General features: G+C 39.9%; 1 protein-coding gene across 8 annotated transcripts in view; it reads right to left on the reverse strand.

Moving 5' to 3' along the window:
• PPP4R1 (protein phosphatase 4 regulatory subunit 1) overlaps positions 1–13249 on the reverse strand; it is a 54535-nt gene that overhangs the window by 5505 nt on the left and 35781 nt on the right. For all 8 annotated transcript variants that reach the window (XM_077352757.1, XM_077352754.1, XM_077352756.1 and 5 more), the window contains 4 exons: positions 8131–8306; positions 6314–6412; positions 1556–1741; positions 99–260 (listed from right to left, as the gene is read on the reverse strand). In XM_077352757.1, coding sequence (XP_077208872.1) covers positions 99–260; positions 1556–1741; positions 6314–6412; positions 8131–8306 — 623 coding nt within the window. The remainder of the gene's footprint in view (positions 1–98; positions 261–1555; positions 1742–6313; positions 6413–8130; positions 8307–13249) is intronic.

Here is a 13249-nt window from a genome sequence, read left to right on the forward strand (position 1 = left end):
TAGGGCAAATGAAGTGTGTTTTTTTAAAAACTGCAAGCTTCATTATCAAAAAACCCTACACATATATGCATGGAAGAGTAAAAGACAGTGCAATTTACCTTCAGAAAATCATGCAGGTGTTTAAGCACACCTATCCTGACTTCATCAAGGTCCTTTAAAAAGCCATTGAAGACTGGAACTAAGTCACCAGCTGTAAGCTGGTCTCCAAGAATAACTGCAAGTTCATGTATAGAGAATGCCAACGTTCTTCGGACTTTCCACTGAGGAATCAACACACGTTCACCCATTAGGTACACTGAAATGAACTGTATACAATGATTTCACCTGCCATGTTAAGTTTTATTGTACAGTCAAATATTTTACCAGATTTATCTCATTGAAGGCACAAATGTGGCCTTGGACCAACAGTAATTAAACAACTTACAAAATTAGGTTTGAACCCAATTTGGGAACTAACATTATGGGAGGCACATGGCTCCTGCAACAGCCATGTATCACGTGTGACAAGGACTGTTGCAATGAACTTCATGCATCTTTTTGGATTGTCTAAGAATAAGGAACCAATAACCAACACATTTATTGGTCACTGCCTGGGGGGGTGGGAACAAACAATATATACATGCATTATTTGTTAACAAACAGTCCCTTATTGATACTTTTGCTGATTTCAGAGTAAATGGAGATGTTTCCCCTCCTTCCCCTCACTTTTGTGTGTCAGTTAACTCAGCAGTAGAATTAGCATTCAGTTCAGCATGAGGCATTTATTGTGCCAGTACTGGTACAATAACTCTATTTTGTATCTTTGACTGGAACTTAATAAATCTGGTTTTGCATTAATATTATAGGACCTACTGGAATAATATTAGTACAAAGCAAGGTTATTTTCTAATCCTTGCTTTTAATTCCAATACTGCATATGTGGATTTAGTGTTTGAACCGTGGGGGGGGGGGGAGAGGGGAGATGCGGGCGTCGGTGCACTGGCAGGCACGCATGCCTCCCCTCCCCCCTGTGGCACGGCACTGGCTGCTTCAAATACCGAAGCACCCAACCCTACAGCATCCCTCACAAGTCTTCTCCAGATACTCAGCAAAAAGATTCTTGGTCCATCACAAACTTCTCTACCTTTGTTTGAGGATTTAGGAGGGAACCACAGATAATGGCAGGTTACCATGTCAAGGCGATATTTATGAATTTTCGGTAATACAACCAAATTGTAAGGAATCAAATTGTTTAGGCCTCTAGGTTACTATTTACAGAATACAGAGCAATTTCTATATTTCAGCACTCATCTTTATAACTCTGCTGATGCTACTGAATCTCTGAGATGGACTATTAGAAATGTCTGTTAAGGTAACAAAGAAAGAACGCCTTGTCTCAGGGGATCTACCACAAAAAATACAGTAACACAAAGTGAACCAACATTTTAATTTTTCCTTTACATTTATCATACACCAACTTTCATATCAAGGTACTTTCAGTTTCTCCTACGATTGTGGAGAAACCAAAACACAACAGTCTAAATATACAGACTTTTGTTTAGACCCATTTATTTACCTGCATATCAGAAGCTAGAGTCTCATATGTATCTTTCAAACAGTGCCAGTTCTGTCTACCTAAGGTAAGTGCCACACCTGGAAGGCTATAGGCACAATGCTTTGCAATCTCTGTATCAACCGTCTGAGCTCGAGAGGGGTCCGTCATGGATAAATACTGGTCCAACAAGGCCTGAGGTACAATATCCTAAAAGGGAATTGAGAATTAAAAAAAATGCAACCTGACAGATCTGCTTCATACAGATGTACAACGAAAGATGAACTACTTTAGCAATCATATAATTAAAACCTGCTAAAAGATGAAGTAAAGTCCTAGAGTAGATTCTAAATTTCTGAAAGCACCTTCCTTATCGAAGGACATTCTACAGTCACAGAAACTAAATTATGAGGACAACCTATCAGGAAGTCTTAAATCACTGAATGAGATGAACATACTATGTATGTTCTATACCTTCCTTACACTTCCATTGTTTATGGGAGTTGCATAATGTTCAAGTATGATTTGTGTATGGTAATAAGAACATAAAATACTCAGTCATCAGAAGACAAACCATTAAGGATAATAAGTTATCATCAAAAATATCAGCCCTCTTTAAATATTGTACTGTTCAAAGATTAAGGAAGTGTACACCCCCTGTAAAAATCATATATTCTTGATTGCTTCTTTCATTCCATGTATAGAGAATGCCAACAGCAGTTTCATGGAAAAACACAGAGCTACTACAGGTTCCTCTTAGGTTGGAACAGAAAAAAATTGGATCATTAAAGTTTATTGCATAATGGCATTTATATGTGTTTTATAACTGAATTTTTGAAAACAGGGAAGTATACACATCTCAAAATAAAATTTAAAAACCCAACAAATCAAGTTGCAGATAGGACATGACAGCTGCTTGTACAGCTTTATTTTCCTTTGGCTTTAAGTACCATTGACAGCTTTACTTATGCCTGCCTGACAAAGCAGCAGTTGCTCACTTTGGAAGACTATGCCTAGGAAGGATGGCGAATTAATCCCTGTGTCTGCTGTGGTAGAAGGACAAAGCAAGACAGTCACAGGCACTGGTTTCTTCTGCTGACTTCCTGACTCCTGTGTCACTACGGTTGGCCATGAATAATTAGTCCCCATGCACATCCTCCTAATGACAGTGGCAGATTAGCCACTGGGACAGACTCCCTGTCATTTCTTCCCTAGAATCCAAAATGACAAATAGGTTTTGTGAAAGAATGTCTACTAAAGCATCAGAATGCATGTGCTGCAGTACTTGTCTTTGGCCTCATAGAATAATAAGAGTTGGAAGGGTAATCTAGTTCAACCTCCTGCAATATGCAGGACACTCACATCCCTATAGCTCATCCACTGTAACTTGCCACCCCCTTAAGCCTTCACAGAATCAGCTTCTCCGTCAGATGGCTATCTAGCCTCTGTTTAAAAATTTCCAAAGATGGAGAACCCACCACCTCCTGAGGAAGCCTGTTCCACTGAGAAACAGCTCTAACTGTCAGGAACTTCTTCCTGATGTTTAGACAGAATATCTTTTGAATTAATTTCATCCCATTGGTTCTGGTCCGTCCCTCCGGGGCAAGAGAGAACAACTCTGCTCCATCCTCTATATGGCACCCTTTTAAATTCTTGAAGTGGTTATCAAATTCGCTCTCAGTCATCTCCTCTCCAGGCTAAACAGACCAAGCTCCCCCAACCTTTCTTCATACGTCTTGGTCTCCAAGCCCCTCACCATCTTTGTTGCTCTCCTCTGGACACTCTCTAGTTTATCTACATCCCTCTTCAGCTGGGGTGCCCAAAACTGAACACAGTACTCCAAGTGAGACTGAACCAGAGCAAAGCGGTACCATCACCTCCTGTGATCTAGACACGATAATCCGTTTGATACAGCCCCAAATCCCATTTGCCTTTTTAGCCACCGAGTCCAACTGCTGACTCAAGTACTAAGACTCCTAGATCCTTTTCACACATGCTACTACCAAGACAAGTCTCTCCCATCTTATATTGGCATATTTGGTTTTTCCTACCTAAATGCAGAACTTTACATTTGAACTGCATTTTATTCGGTTTAGCCCATTTCTCAAGCCTGTCAAAATCATCCTGTATTCTGTTGCTGTCTTCAGTTCTGTTTGCTACCCCTCCCAGTTAAGTATCGTATGTAACTTTAATAAGTATCCCCTCTAAACCCTCATCCGAATCATTTGTCATACCATGGACGAGAATGCTGGAAGGGAAGGGAGCATGTGAAGGGTGGGCGCTACTCAAACAAGAGCTATTGCATGCTCAATCGATGACTATTCCAGAAATACGAAAACACTGCAGGAGCTCTAAGAAGCCTATTTGGATGAACAGAGAACTTCAAGAGGAACTAAGAAAGAAAAGGAAAATGTTCAGGAAATGGAGGGAAGGACAGAGCTCTAAAGAAGAGTACCTACAGGTTACTAGGCACTGTAGATCAATCATCAGAAAGGCCAAAGCTGAGAGTGAGCTAAGATTGGCCAGGGAAGGCCACTGTAACAAGAAAAGATTTTTCAGTTACGTGAGGAGCAAACGTAAAGTAAAGGAGGCAATAGGCCCGCTGTTGGGTGCGGATGGACAAACTCTAACGAAAGATGCAGAGAAAGCAGAAAGGCTTAGTGCCTATTTTACATCTGTTTTTTCCCACAGGTCAAAGTGTTTAGGCACATCTAGAGATGGCTGTAGCCAAAGGATAGTGTCTGGGTGGCAGGTTAACATGGATAGAGAGGTTGTCGAGAGGCATTTAGCTGCACTGGATGAGTTCAAATCCCCTGGTCCAGATGAAATGCACCCGAGAGTACTCAAAGAACTTTCCAGAGAACTTGCACAGCCCTTGTCCATCATCTTCGGAACCTCTTTAAGGACTGGAGATGTCCCGGAGGACTGGAAAAGAGCAAACGTTATTCCAATCTTCAAAAAAGGGAGGAAGGATGACCCGGGAAACTACAGACCAGTGAGTCTGACCTCTGTTGTGGGGAAGATAATGGAGCAGATATTAAAGGGAGCGATCTGCAAACATCTGGAGGACAATTTGGTGATCCAAGGAAGTCAGCATGGATTTGTCTCCAACAGGTCCTGCCAGACCAACCTGGTTTCCTTTTTTGACCAAGTAACAGGTTTGCTGGATCGGGGAAATTTGGTTGATGTCATTTACTTGGATTTTAGTAAAGCTTTTGACAAGGTTCCCCATGATGTTCTGATGGATAAGTTGAAGGACTGCAATCTGGATTTTCAGATCGTTAGGTGGATAGGGAATTGGTTAGAGAACCGCACTCAAAGAGTTGTTGTCAATGGTGTTTCATCAGACTGGAGAGAGGTGAGTAGCGGGGTACCTCAGGGTTCGGTGCTCGGCCCGGTACTTTTTAACATATTTATTAATGATCTAGATGAGGGGGTGGAGGGACTATTCATCAAGTTTGCAGATGACACCAAATTGGGAGGACTGGCAAATACTCCGGACGATAGAGACAGAGTTCAACGAGATCTGAACACAATGGAAAAATGGGCAAATGAGAACAAGATGCAATTTAATAAAGATAAGTGTAAAGTTCTGCATCTGGGTCAGAAAAATGAAAAGCATGCCTACTGGATGGGGGATACGCTTCTAGGTAGCACTGTGTGTGAACGAGACCTTGGGGTACTTGTGGATTGTAAACTAAACATGAGCAGGCAGTGTGATGCAGCGGTAAAAAAGGCAAATGCCATTTTGGGCTGTATCAACAGAGGCATCACATCAAAATCACAAGATGTCATAGTCCCATTGTATACGGCACTGGTCAGACCACACCTGGAGTACTGTGTGCAGTTCTGGAGGCCTCACTTCAAGAAGGACATCGATAAAATTGAAAGGGTACAGAGGAGAGCGACGAAGATGATCTGGGGCCAAGGGACCAAGCCCTATGAAGATAGGTTGAGGGACTTGGGAATGTTCAGCCTGGAGAAAAGGAGGTTGAGAGGGGACATGATAGCCCTCTTTAAGTATTTGAAAGGTTGTCACTTGGAGGAGGGCAGGATGCTGTTTCTGCTGGCTGCAGAGGAGAGGACACGCAGTAATGGGTTTAAACTTCAAGTACAACGATATAGGCTAGATATCAGGAAAAAGTTTTTCACAGTCAGAGTAGTTCAGCAGTGGAATAGGCTGCCTAAGGAGGTGGTGAGCTCCCCCTCACTGGCAGTCTTCAAGCAAAGGTTGGATACACACTTTTCTTGGATGCTTTAGGATGCTTAGGGCTGATCCTGCGTTGAGCAGGGGGTTGGACTAGATGGCCTGTATGGCCCCTTCCAACTCTATGATTCTATGATTCTATGATTTATAAATATGTTGAACAACACAGGCCCCAGGACAGATCCCTGGAGCATTCCACTTGTTACTCTTCTCCAAGAGGATGCTGAACAATTAACAACCAGCCTCGAAATACTGGGAGCTCTTTAGACAAAAGGGAAATGAATATTGAACCCAGAGCTTGACATGGAACAGCTATTCCTGGCTCTCAGTGTACATGCACCAAAGCTTCCACAACTCACATATGCTACTCAGGTGGTAATGAGCCAGGTATAGCTGTCTAGGCTGAATATCAAAATTCAGTATTCTAAAGGAGAGAGGAAAACTAAATGGACTATTTTTAAGCAAAACAAACAGGCAACTGAGTGTTTACCAGGGAGATATTTGATGGATACTGCTGTCAAATGTAGAAAGTTATATGATAAACTGAAATATCAAAGAAAAAGCTCTTTAAATACCTGAATTTTAGCTTTTTTTTCTTCTTCTGGACTGAAACTACTGTTAGTGCTCAAATCTGAATCATTGTGAATATAACGAAGGGCAGATTCTACAATATTCTGTGATGGAGAGCAAAACAATCTCTTATAACACTCAAGACTTTACATTAAAAAACAGTAATTTAATTCAATTAAATGATTTCCACCAATGCTTCAGAAATATGTTTGCAGTGCTTTTTATAAAATACCCTACTATAATTTGATATTTATAACACACACACACATTTACCCTGAAGACTGGATCTTGAAGCAGCTAAAGCTCATATGACAAGCCAAAAGTATAAAAAGCATTTCCACATGTTCACTTCATGAATGACATTTCCTACAAGGTCTCAACAGGGAAACATATCTTATTTAGCCAAAAAGTAGACAATCATGAATGTAACATAACTCTCCCCCTTAAAAATGTTATACACAAAAATAGCATACCTACAAAAAAAAAACTAGCCTTGCATTTGAGGAAATACAATATAGAGGCCATTATGTTTGCTCATTTTACATATAGAAGTTGCTACATACTACAGTTTCAAAATACATTTTGTGTGTGTATTAATTTCTGTTCAAATTTCAAAAAGTCATGCACAAAACTGACCCTAGGCCTAATTATTCTGGACTGTACACTACATTCCTACTATATTTGTTTTACCTCTATCACAAGATTTAAAAATGATGCATAAGTATAGAGTGGTATATCACCTGAACTGCCGACAATATTTTACTATTTTTTGGGGTGAGGGCTATATAGACTATAGTTTGGTAGCTCAAACGCAAAGCTAGAACAGTGATTGTACTAGCCATTTATTATGCACAGATATAGAACTCTTTCATACTGTGACAAATTATGGGTAGGTTTACATTTAAATCATGTCTATTAGTTAAGTCATTTTAGAATCTACTACCAGACATAATCTGTGATCTGTGAATTGTAATTTCCTAATTGAGTTTTCCATTAACCTGCAAACAAATGATCTGAGAGAGCTACATTATAAACTATTCGTTTTCTGAAATTGTTAACTGAGTTTGGGGCTGCTGCTGAAATGGAAAGAGGACAGCATCTCTGTCGTAACTTAACTCCCTTTTAGAAACCAGCAGCAAGTCAGTGCAAAGGCCCTTCACACTTTATGCAAACTAGTATATGAAGTTACCTTAGTTCAAAAGGCTGATTCAGTATTTGCAATCCAGGATAAACTATTCTAAATGGCAAGAGGCCAAAGCCTCCAGCAAAGTTCCTTTGAACTCTGTGACTTCTAAATTAGAGATGTTGAATATCGAACTTGGGACCTTCAGCATGCAAATAATTTTCTTCACCAGTGATTACTACGCTTCATCTTATATTGAAGGAACCTGTTTTTATCTGGTTAATTACAAAAGTGCTGTTCCACCCTGATGATACAGAGTTCAGGTCCTGAGCAGATTTCTCTTATACTCTTGCCTGCTGGGACACAATGCTTTTACTGGAAAAGGAATTGGCAAACATTTCAGGTATTTTAATCTATTTTTATTATTTCATTTACTTTTGACAAACCATAAAACTTGTTTCCATGACAGTTCATGGCTGCAAGTTCTGGGGAGCAGGACAAAACTTTAAAGTACTCCAAATGGATGCTGTCAAGTGACATCATTGTCTAATGTAAAAAATTGGTAGAACGATACACCAATTCACCCTAAAGCAGGTACTGTTTCCTACGAAGTGCAAAAATAAAGCTATTTCCTTTACAGCAATGAAGATTTCCCCATTAATGTTTTAAGTGATACATTAAAAGCAATCAAGTGTTTACCTCAACAGTACTGTTGAGTGAAGGCACAGTGTCATCCTGAATTAGTTTGCAGTTCAGCTGGTCTTTGATCCTCGGTTCATTCTGACAATTCTCCAACTTGTCAATACCTGTGGCAGCTTCTTCCAGAGGGTCCAAACCAGAGGCTCGGAGGGCAGCAGAAAGTACCTCCACTTGTGCTGTGCATCAAAATTAAGTAAGGACAGATATGTTAGATATTTGCTTCACAGCTACAACCACAAGTATTTCACTAATCCTGTTGCATTCTCCACAGCTGCTCTAAAATGTATAGGTTCTGATTCTGTCTTTAGCAACCCCTGCACCTATTGGGATCCTTAAATGGTGTCTAGCTAGCTTCATTACCAGTGCAGGTAGTGGGAAGTTTGATGGTTAAAAGCAGGGTTATTCCACTACCTGCTCCAAGGCTGCTGAACAACTTCCCTTCCTCACCCAAGGTGTAACGTTATTGCAATGTTGTTGTTTTTACTTTAACTGCAGGCGAGGACAAGGATGAATAAAAGAACTGCCAATTGGCCCCTGGTTTGGCTTACAAAGTTTCAGGAGTTGTAGACATGGACTTTGACAATCAGAAGAACCTGTTTTATATATTGTTTTTCTCAATATTTTATCTTCTTGTTTAGTGTCTGTAAACTGCTCTCAGATTATATAAAATAGATTATAAATATTTTAGGTAAAGGTATCCCCCTGTGCAAGCACCGGGTCATGTCTGACCCTTGGGGTGACGCCCTCCAGCGTTTTCATGGCAGACTCAATACGGGGTGGTTTGCCAGTGTCTTCCCCAGTCATTACCGTTTACCCCCCAGCAAGCTGGGTACTCATTTTACCGACCTCGGAAGGATGGAAGGCTGAGTCAACCTTGAGCCGGCTGCTGGGATTGAACTCCCAGCCTCATGGGCAAAGCTTTCAGACGGCTGCCTTACCACTCTGCGCCACAAGAGGCTCTAATAATATTTTAGACAAACATAAATATAATATAAAAGAATATATATTTGCAGAATGGAACTGGATATAATTCTGGCATGTACACAAATACTGCCAAATGGAAGTGTAATTATGTGTCCATAACAGAACATATTTTACAAAAGAAAACTTTCTTTGCTACCCTCAACTCCACAACTTGGACCAGCAGCCAGTCCCCCATTAAGCCACCTTTATCTTTCAGCTTCCGCTTTGGCCTTTCAAGTTCTTTGGCTCTGCTTCTTGTCACACATTTGAAAGTGTACATGTCAAACCCCACAAGTATAACATGTCCACCAACAATGGCGGCCACCAAGTTCATACTGAAAGGTTTAAAACAGGAACAGCACAACATTCGGCCCAAATCAAGGAAAATAAAGGCTCCAACTGAATGGAGACAGAGAGCCATACTGATACTAGTACAAGAACTAAAAGCATGGCATTTAGTACTGTCACGCCACATAGCAATGTCAATATGCAGTCAGAGTCAAGGATAAAATCTAATGAATAGATTAAACAGGTATAGTAGTCCACAATAAACAGTAAGAAAGTGTCTGAAAACTGTTAAAACTTTTCCTTTTGAACTGATTTACATGCCCTGGGAAACTGACCTTGAAGAGACTCCTCCTCCTGTGTCTGCTTAAAGGACAGAATAGATGAACTCATGTATGGCCTTGGATCAATGGACTAGTATTGGTACAATGGATGGAACACTTTTTCAAAAAGTTTTGTCTGATATTAATACCCTTTTTGCATTCCATAAATCCAAAAGGCAACCAAAGAAGCAATTTTGAAAACAAGACTGATAGCTTGAGGCAAGTCTTATTCCTCAGCTTCACCTCAGTTCCATAATACTGACCCACCTCATAGGAATGTTAGGATCAATAAGACACCAAGTATGAAACTCTTTGAAAACTCAGAATCTGCTATGTTTAAATTATCATTAATTCTATTGATCCTTTATACTTGGGGTTCAAAAGTCGGCAAGTTTCTCTTTTCAATGGACTTTTCTAGGCACAGTTAGCTCCTAATGTCTCAGTTCTTCTAGCCATATATTCAACACTGAACCTTTGTTTTATTTTTCAAAAGAAGATTCTATCCCAGCCTCTTGAAAGACCTAAAAACCGAGGCTGAACATAACTAACATAGTGACCCCTGTCTTAATTGGCAAACTGCCAGAACCAATCATCGCCACAGTATGAATGAATTGCTCTTTTCAGCTCTATTGGACTTAACATCTGCTCATACAGCTCACTGCATAACAGGCATAGCTCTACAATGGATCCTGTCTGTTGGCCATCACCAGAGCTTTTAGCTTGTGATGGGAATTTGTTTACCAATTAAGAATTAGATTAAGCTACATAATTGCATCAAACTAATTAAAAAGAAAGTTCAGGAATCTAAACTAACGGAGCCTGCATAATATTGTCATAAAATATGGCATACCCTTGAAACAGAAGGTGAATATACAATACATGTGCCACAACTGTTCTAAAGCTTTCTATAAAATATGAACATTTAATTAATGAAAAATTTTGATACAGTGGCTTAATCACCACAAAAGACAGATGAACAAATGTGTTTTCTTTTTTATCCCATCTTTTTATGTTTTCAAGACCCTATCTCATAGAGAATGGAAACTTATTTTCTTTCACCATTAAAAAGATCAACAGCATGTAATCAGGTCTATAGGAAAACCTGGGAAAAGTTAAGAAGCAGACATCACCCCACATTAGCTAGAGAGGTTCAACCTAGCAGTGCACTTAGCATTCTGCAATTGGGATACTTACTCTGAAAGCATATTCAATGAACCTCATCAAATTACATGGCTCACCAAATAGATGTGCTGCCTTATTATTCAGCATCCTTTTGTTCCCCCTGGCTCCAGAAATTTGGGCACCATTTTCCTTCTTTGCCTTCACTCCCTACTTCATTTGCACACACCACCTTGTAAACGATTTAATCTGCAAGTTATGTTAATTACAATTACCTGTGATGCCATCCAATCAGATGTTGCGGAATGACATCTTATGTTTAAACTAGGTCACAGAGTGTGGATCAAAAGTCCACGCAACTGAACTAGATAGCAGACATTTACCAATAAACCCCTTGTTTACAGAAAATTCTGAAATCAAATCTACTGCCATCACCACCACCAATAACTCTCCAAAACAATAGAAGTATCTGTAGCTTTTAAGAAATGAATGCTCACTGATCCCTCATGAGACTATGTTCTGCGATTCTGGGGGTCATTAGACAACCACAACACTATTGCTGAACTGTTTGAGATTTGATTTCTGTAAATCAAAGGGGGAGGAACCGACACAGACGGGAAGATCAAAACAGCCCTTGAAAGGGCCCTTTTATTGTTACACTCCGATGGGAAAACTCACCAATATTCAGCTTGGTGACAATCATTAGATAAGAAGCCACCAAACAACTTGCATGACTTAAGGCCAAATGAAGCCCCCATGCAACCCATATGGGTGACTCACTGCTATATAACTTGCACAACTTGGCTAGGCATGTAGGCAGCCACAACACAACTCACTACCGTACAACTTTTCAAAATTGGACTTTTCCTGGAGACATACTGCCAAGGTGTGGGAAAGAAGGAAAGCTGAAGATTGGGAAAGGAGATAAAAGTAGGTTGGTGAGTCAGAAAGGGAGAGGCAATGGCAGATGCCAGGAGGAAAGAGGAAATAGTGTGGAGAGGAAGAAATGAGACTATGTAGGTCCCCTGCTTGTCACTGATTATATGGTTCTTCACAGTCAACCAGCATATGCGTCCTCAATAGAATTAAAGGGTTATGTGGACAAATGAAGCAATGGGAAGGGGGAAAAGGCACAGATTGAAATGGAAGCCAAGCAGTGTGTTTTCAGTAAGTGCTGAAATAACTGGAAATGGGAAGGCTATTTTGAAGACACTCAAAAAGCCAACATCAAGTTTATAGTATCACCTCAGCCAACTTCAAACTAAATGCACATATATACAATGCTTCAAGTGTCCAAAGGAAATAATCAACTGAGCACAATCTAGAATACATTAGTTGCAATGCTCTGACAGAAATGGCAGTCATACAATTAAAACATAGAGGTCACAGAATGATCTTCTTCAGAACTTCTTCAGAAATTTCAGCTTCTGGATCACTATACTCAAAATGGTTGTGTTCCCCTGCACAGTACTTGTTGAGGGAAAGACAGGCTCATGATCCTTGGAGAAGGATGATAAGCTACTAAACCATGAGAGCAATACCTTTCAAATTACTAATTATTTAGCAGTTTTACTTACACAAAGAGTCAAATAATTGGCCTGCCTAGCTCAGTATTGTCCTCCTTGACTGGCAGTGGTTTTCCAGCAAAGCATGGGCCACCCACCAGATCCCAGGACTGAATCTGGAACTTTCAGCATGCAATACAGTCTCTCAAGCCACATCCCTTCCTTCACTTGTTTAGTTTGTTATGTTCTTGTGTTACTATAACAATAACTCCACAGCAACAGAATAGCAACTTTTTTCCATCTGCAATTTGTCCTTCCTGCTTTCTTAAAGTGCCCATTCCTTCCTGCTTATAATAATTTTCGATAACCTATTATATCACTTATATAATTATTTTAAAGGCCTGCTCTGAAGCATTTGCTTATAAAATGTTTCAGTCATCTAATACAAGATATTATGCAGTTTATGCACAAATAACTTAAAATACTGACATGGTTTACTTACACAAGTGAGCAGAATACAACTGTTAAACTTATCTTAGCCATAAGACAAAACCAAACTTTCTGAAAAATAGAGGCACCAAGTTTGCTATTAAGATGATTATGAGATTCAGTACTGAAATCTAAACAGGTCTAAGCTAAGGTAATCAAGTGAATAAAGCTAACACAATTAATTGATCAAGTTTACTATTTTCCTATTTTATTGTGAGATCACAAAAGGCAAGCAAAACCATGTCACCCACAGGACAGGACTATCTACCTACTGGGAGGTATGGGTGTTCTCCTGACTTTTTAAATTAGTTTTAAAAAATGAAATACTCTCCCTGACAGACTGATGAGGACTGTATTAATTCAGGATAATTAATGCTAAGAGCAACTGACAATCAAGTTAAAGCTAAGAGGGTGGGAGTAGCCTATTCAAATCCA

This window comes from Paroedura picta, chromosome 9 (assembly GCF_049243985.1).
Source record: "Paroedura picta isolate Pp20150507F chromosome 9, Ppicta_v3.0, whole genome shotgun sequence".
NCBI lineage: Eukaryota > Metazoa > Chordata > Lepidosauria > Squamata > Gekkonidae > Paroedura > Paroedura picta.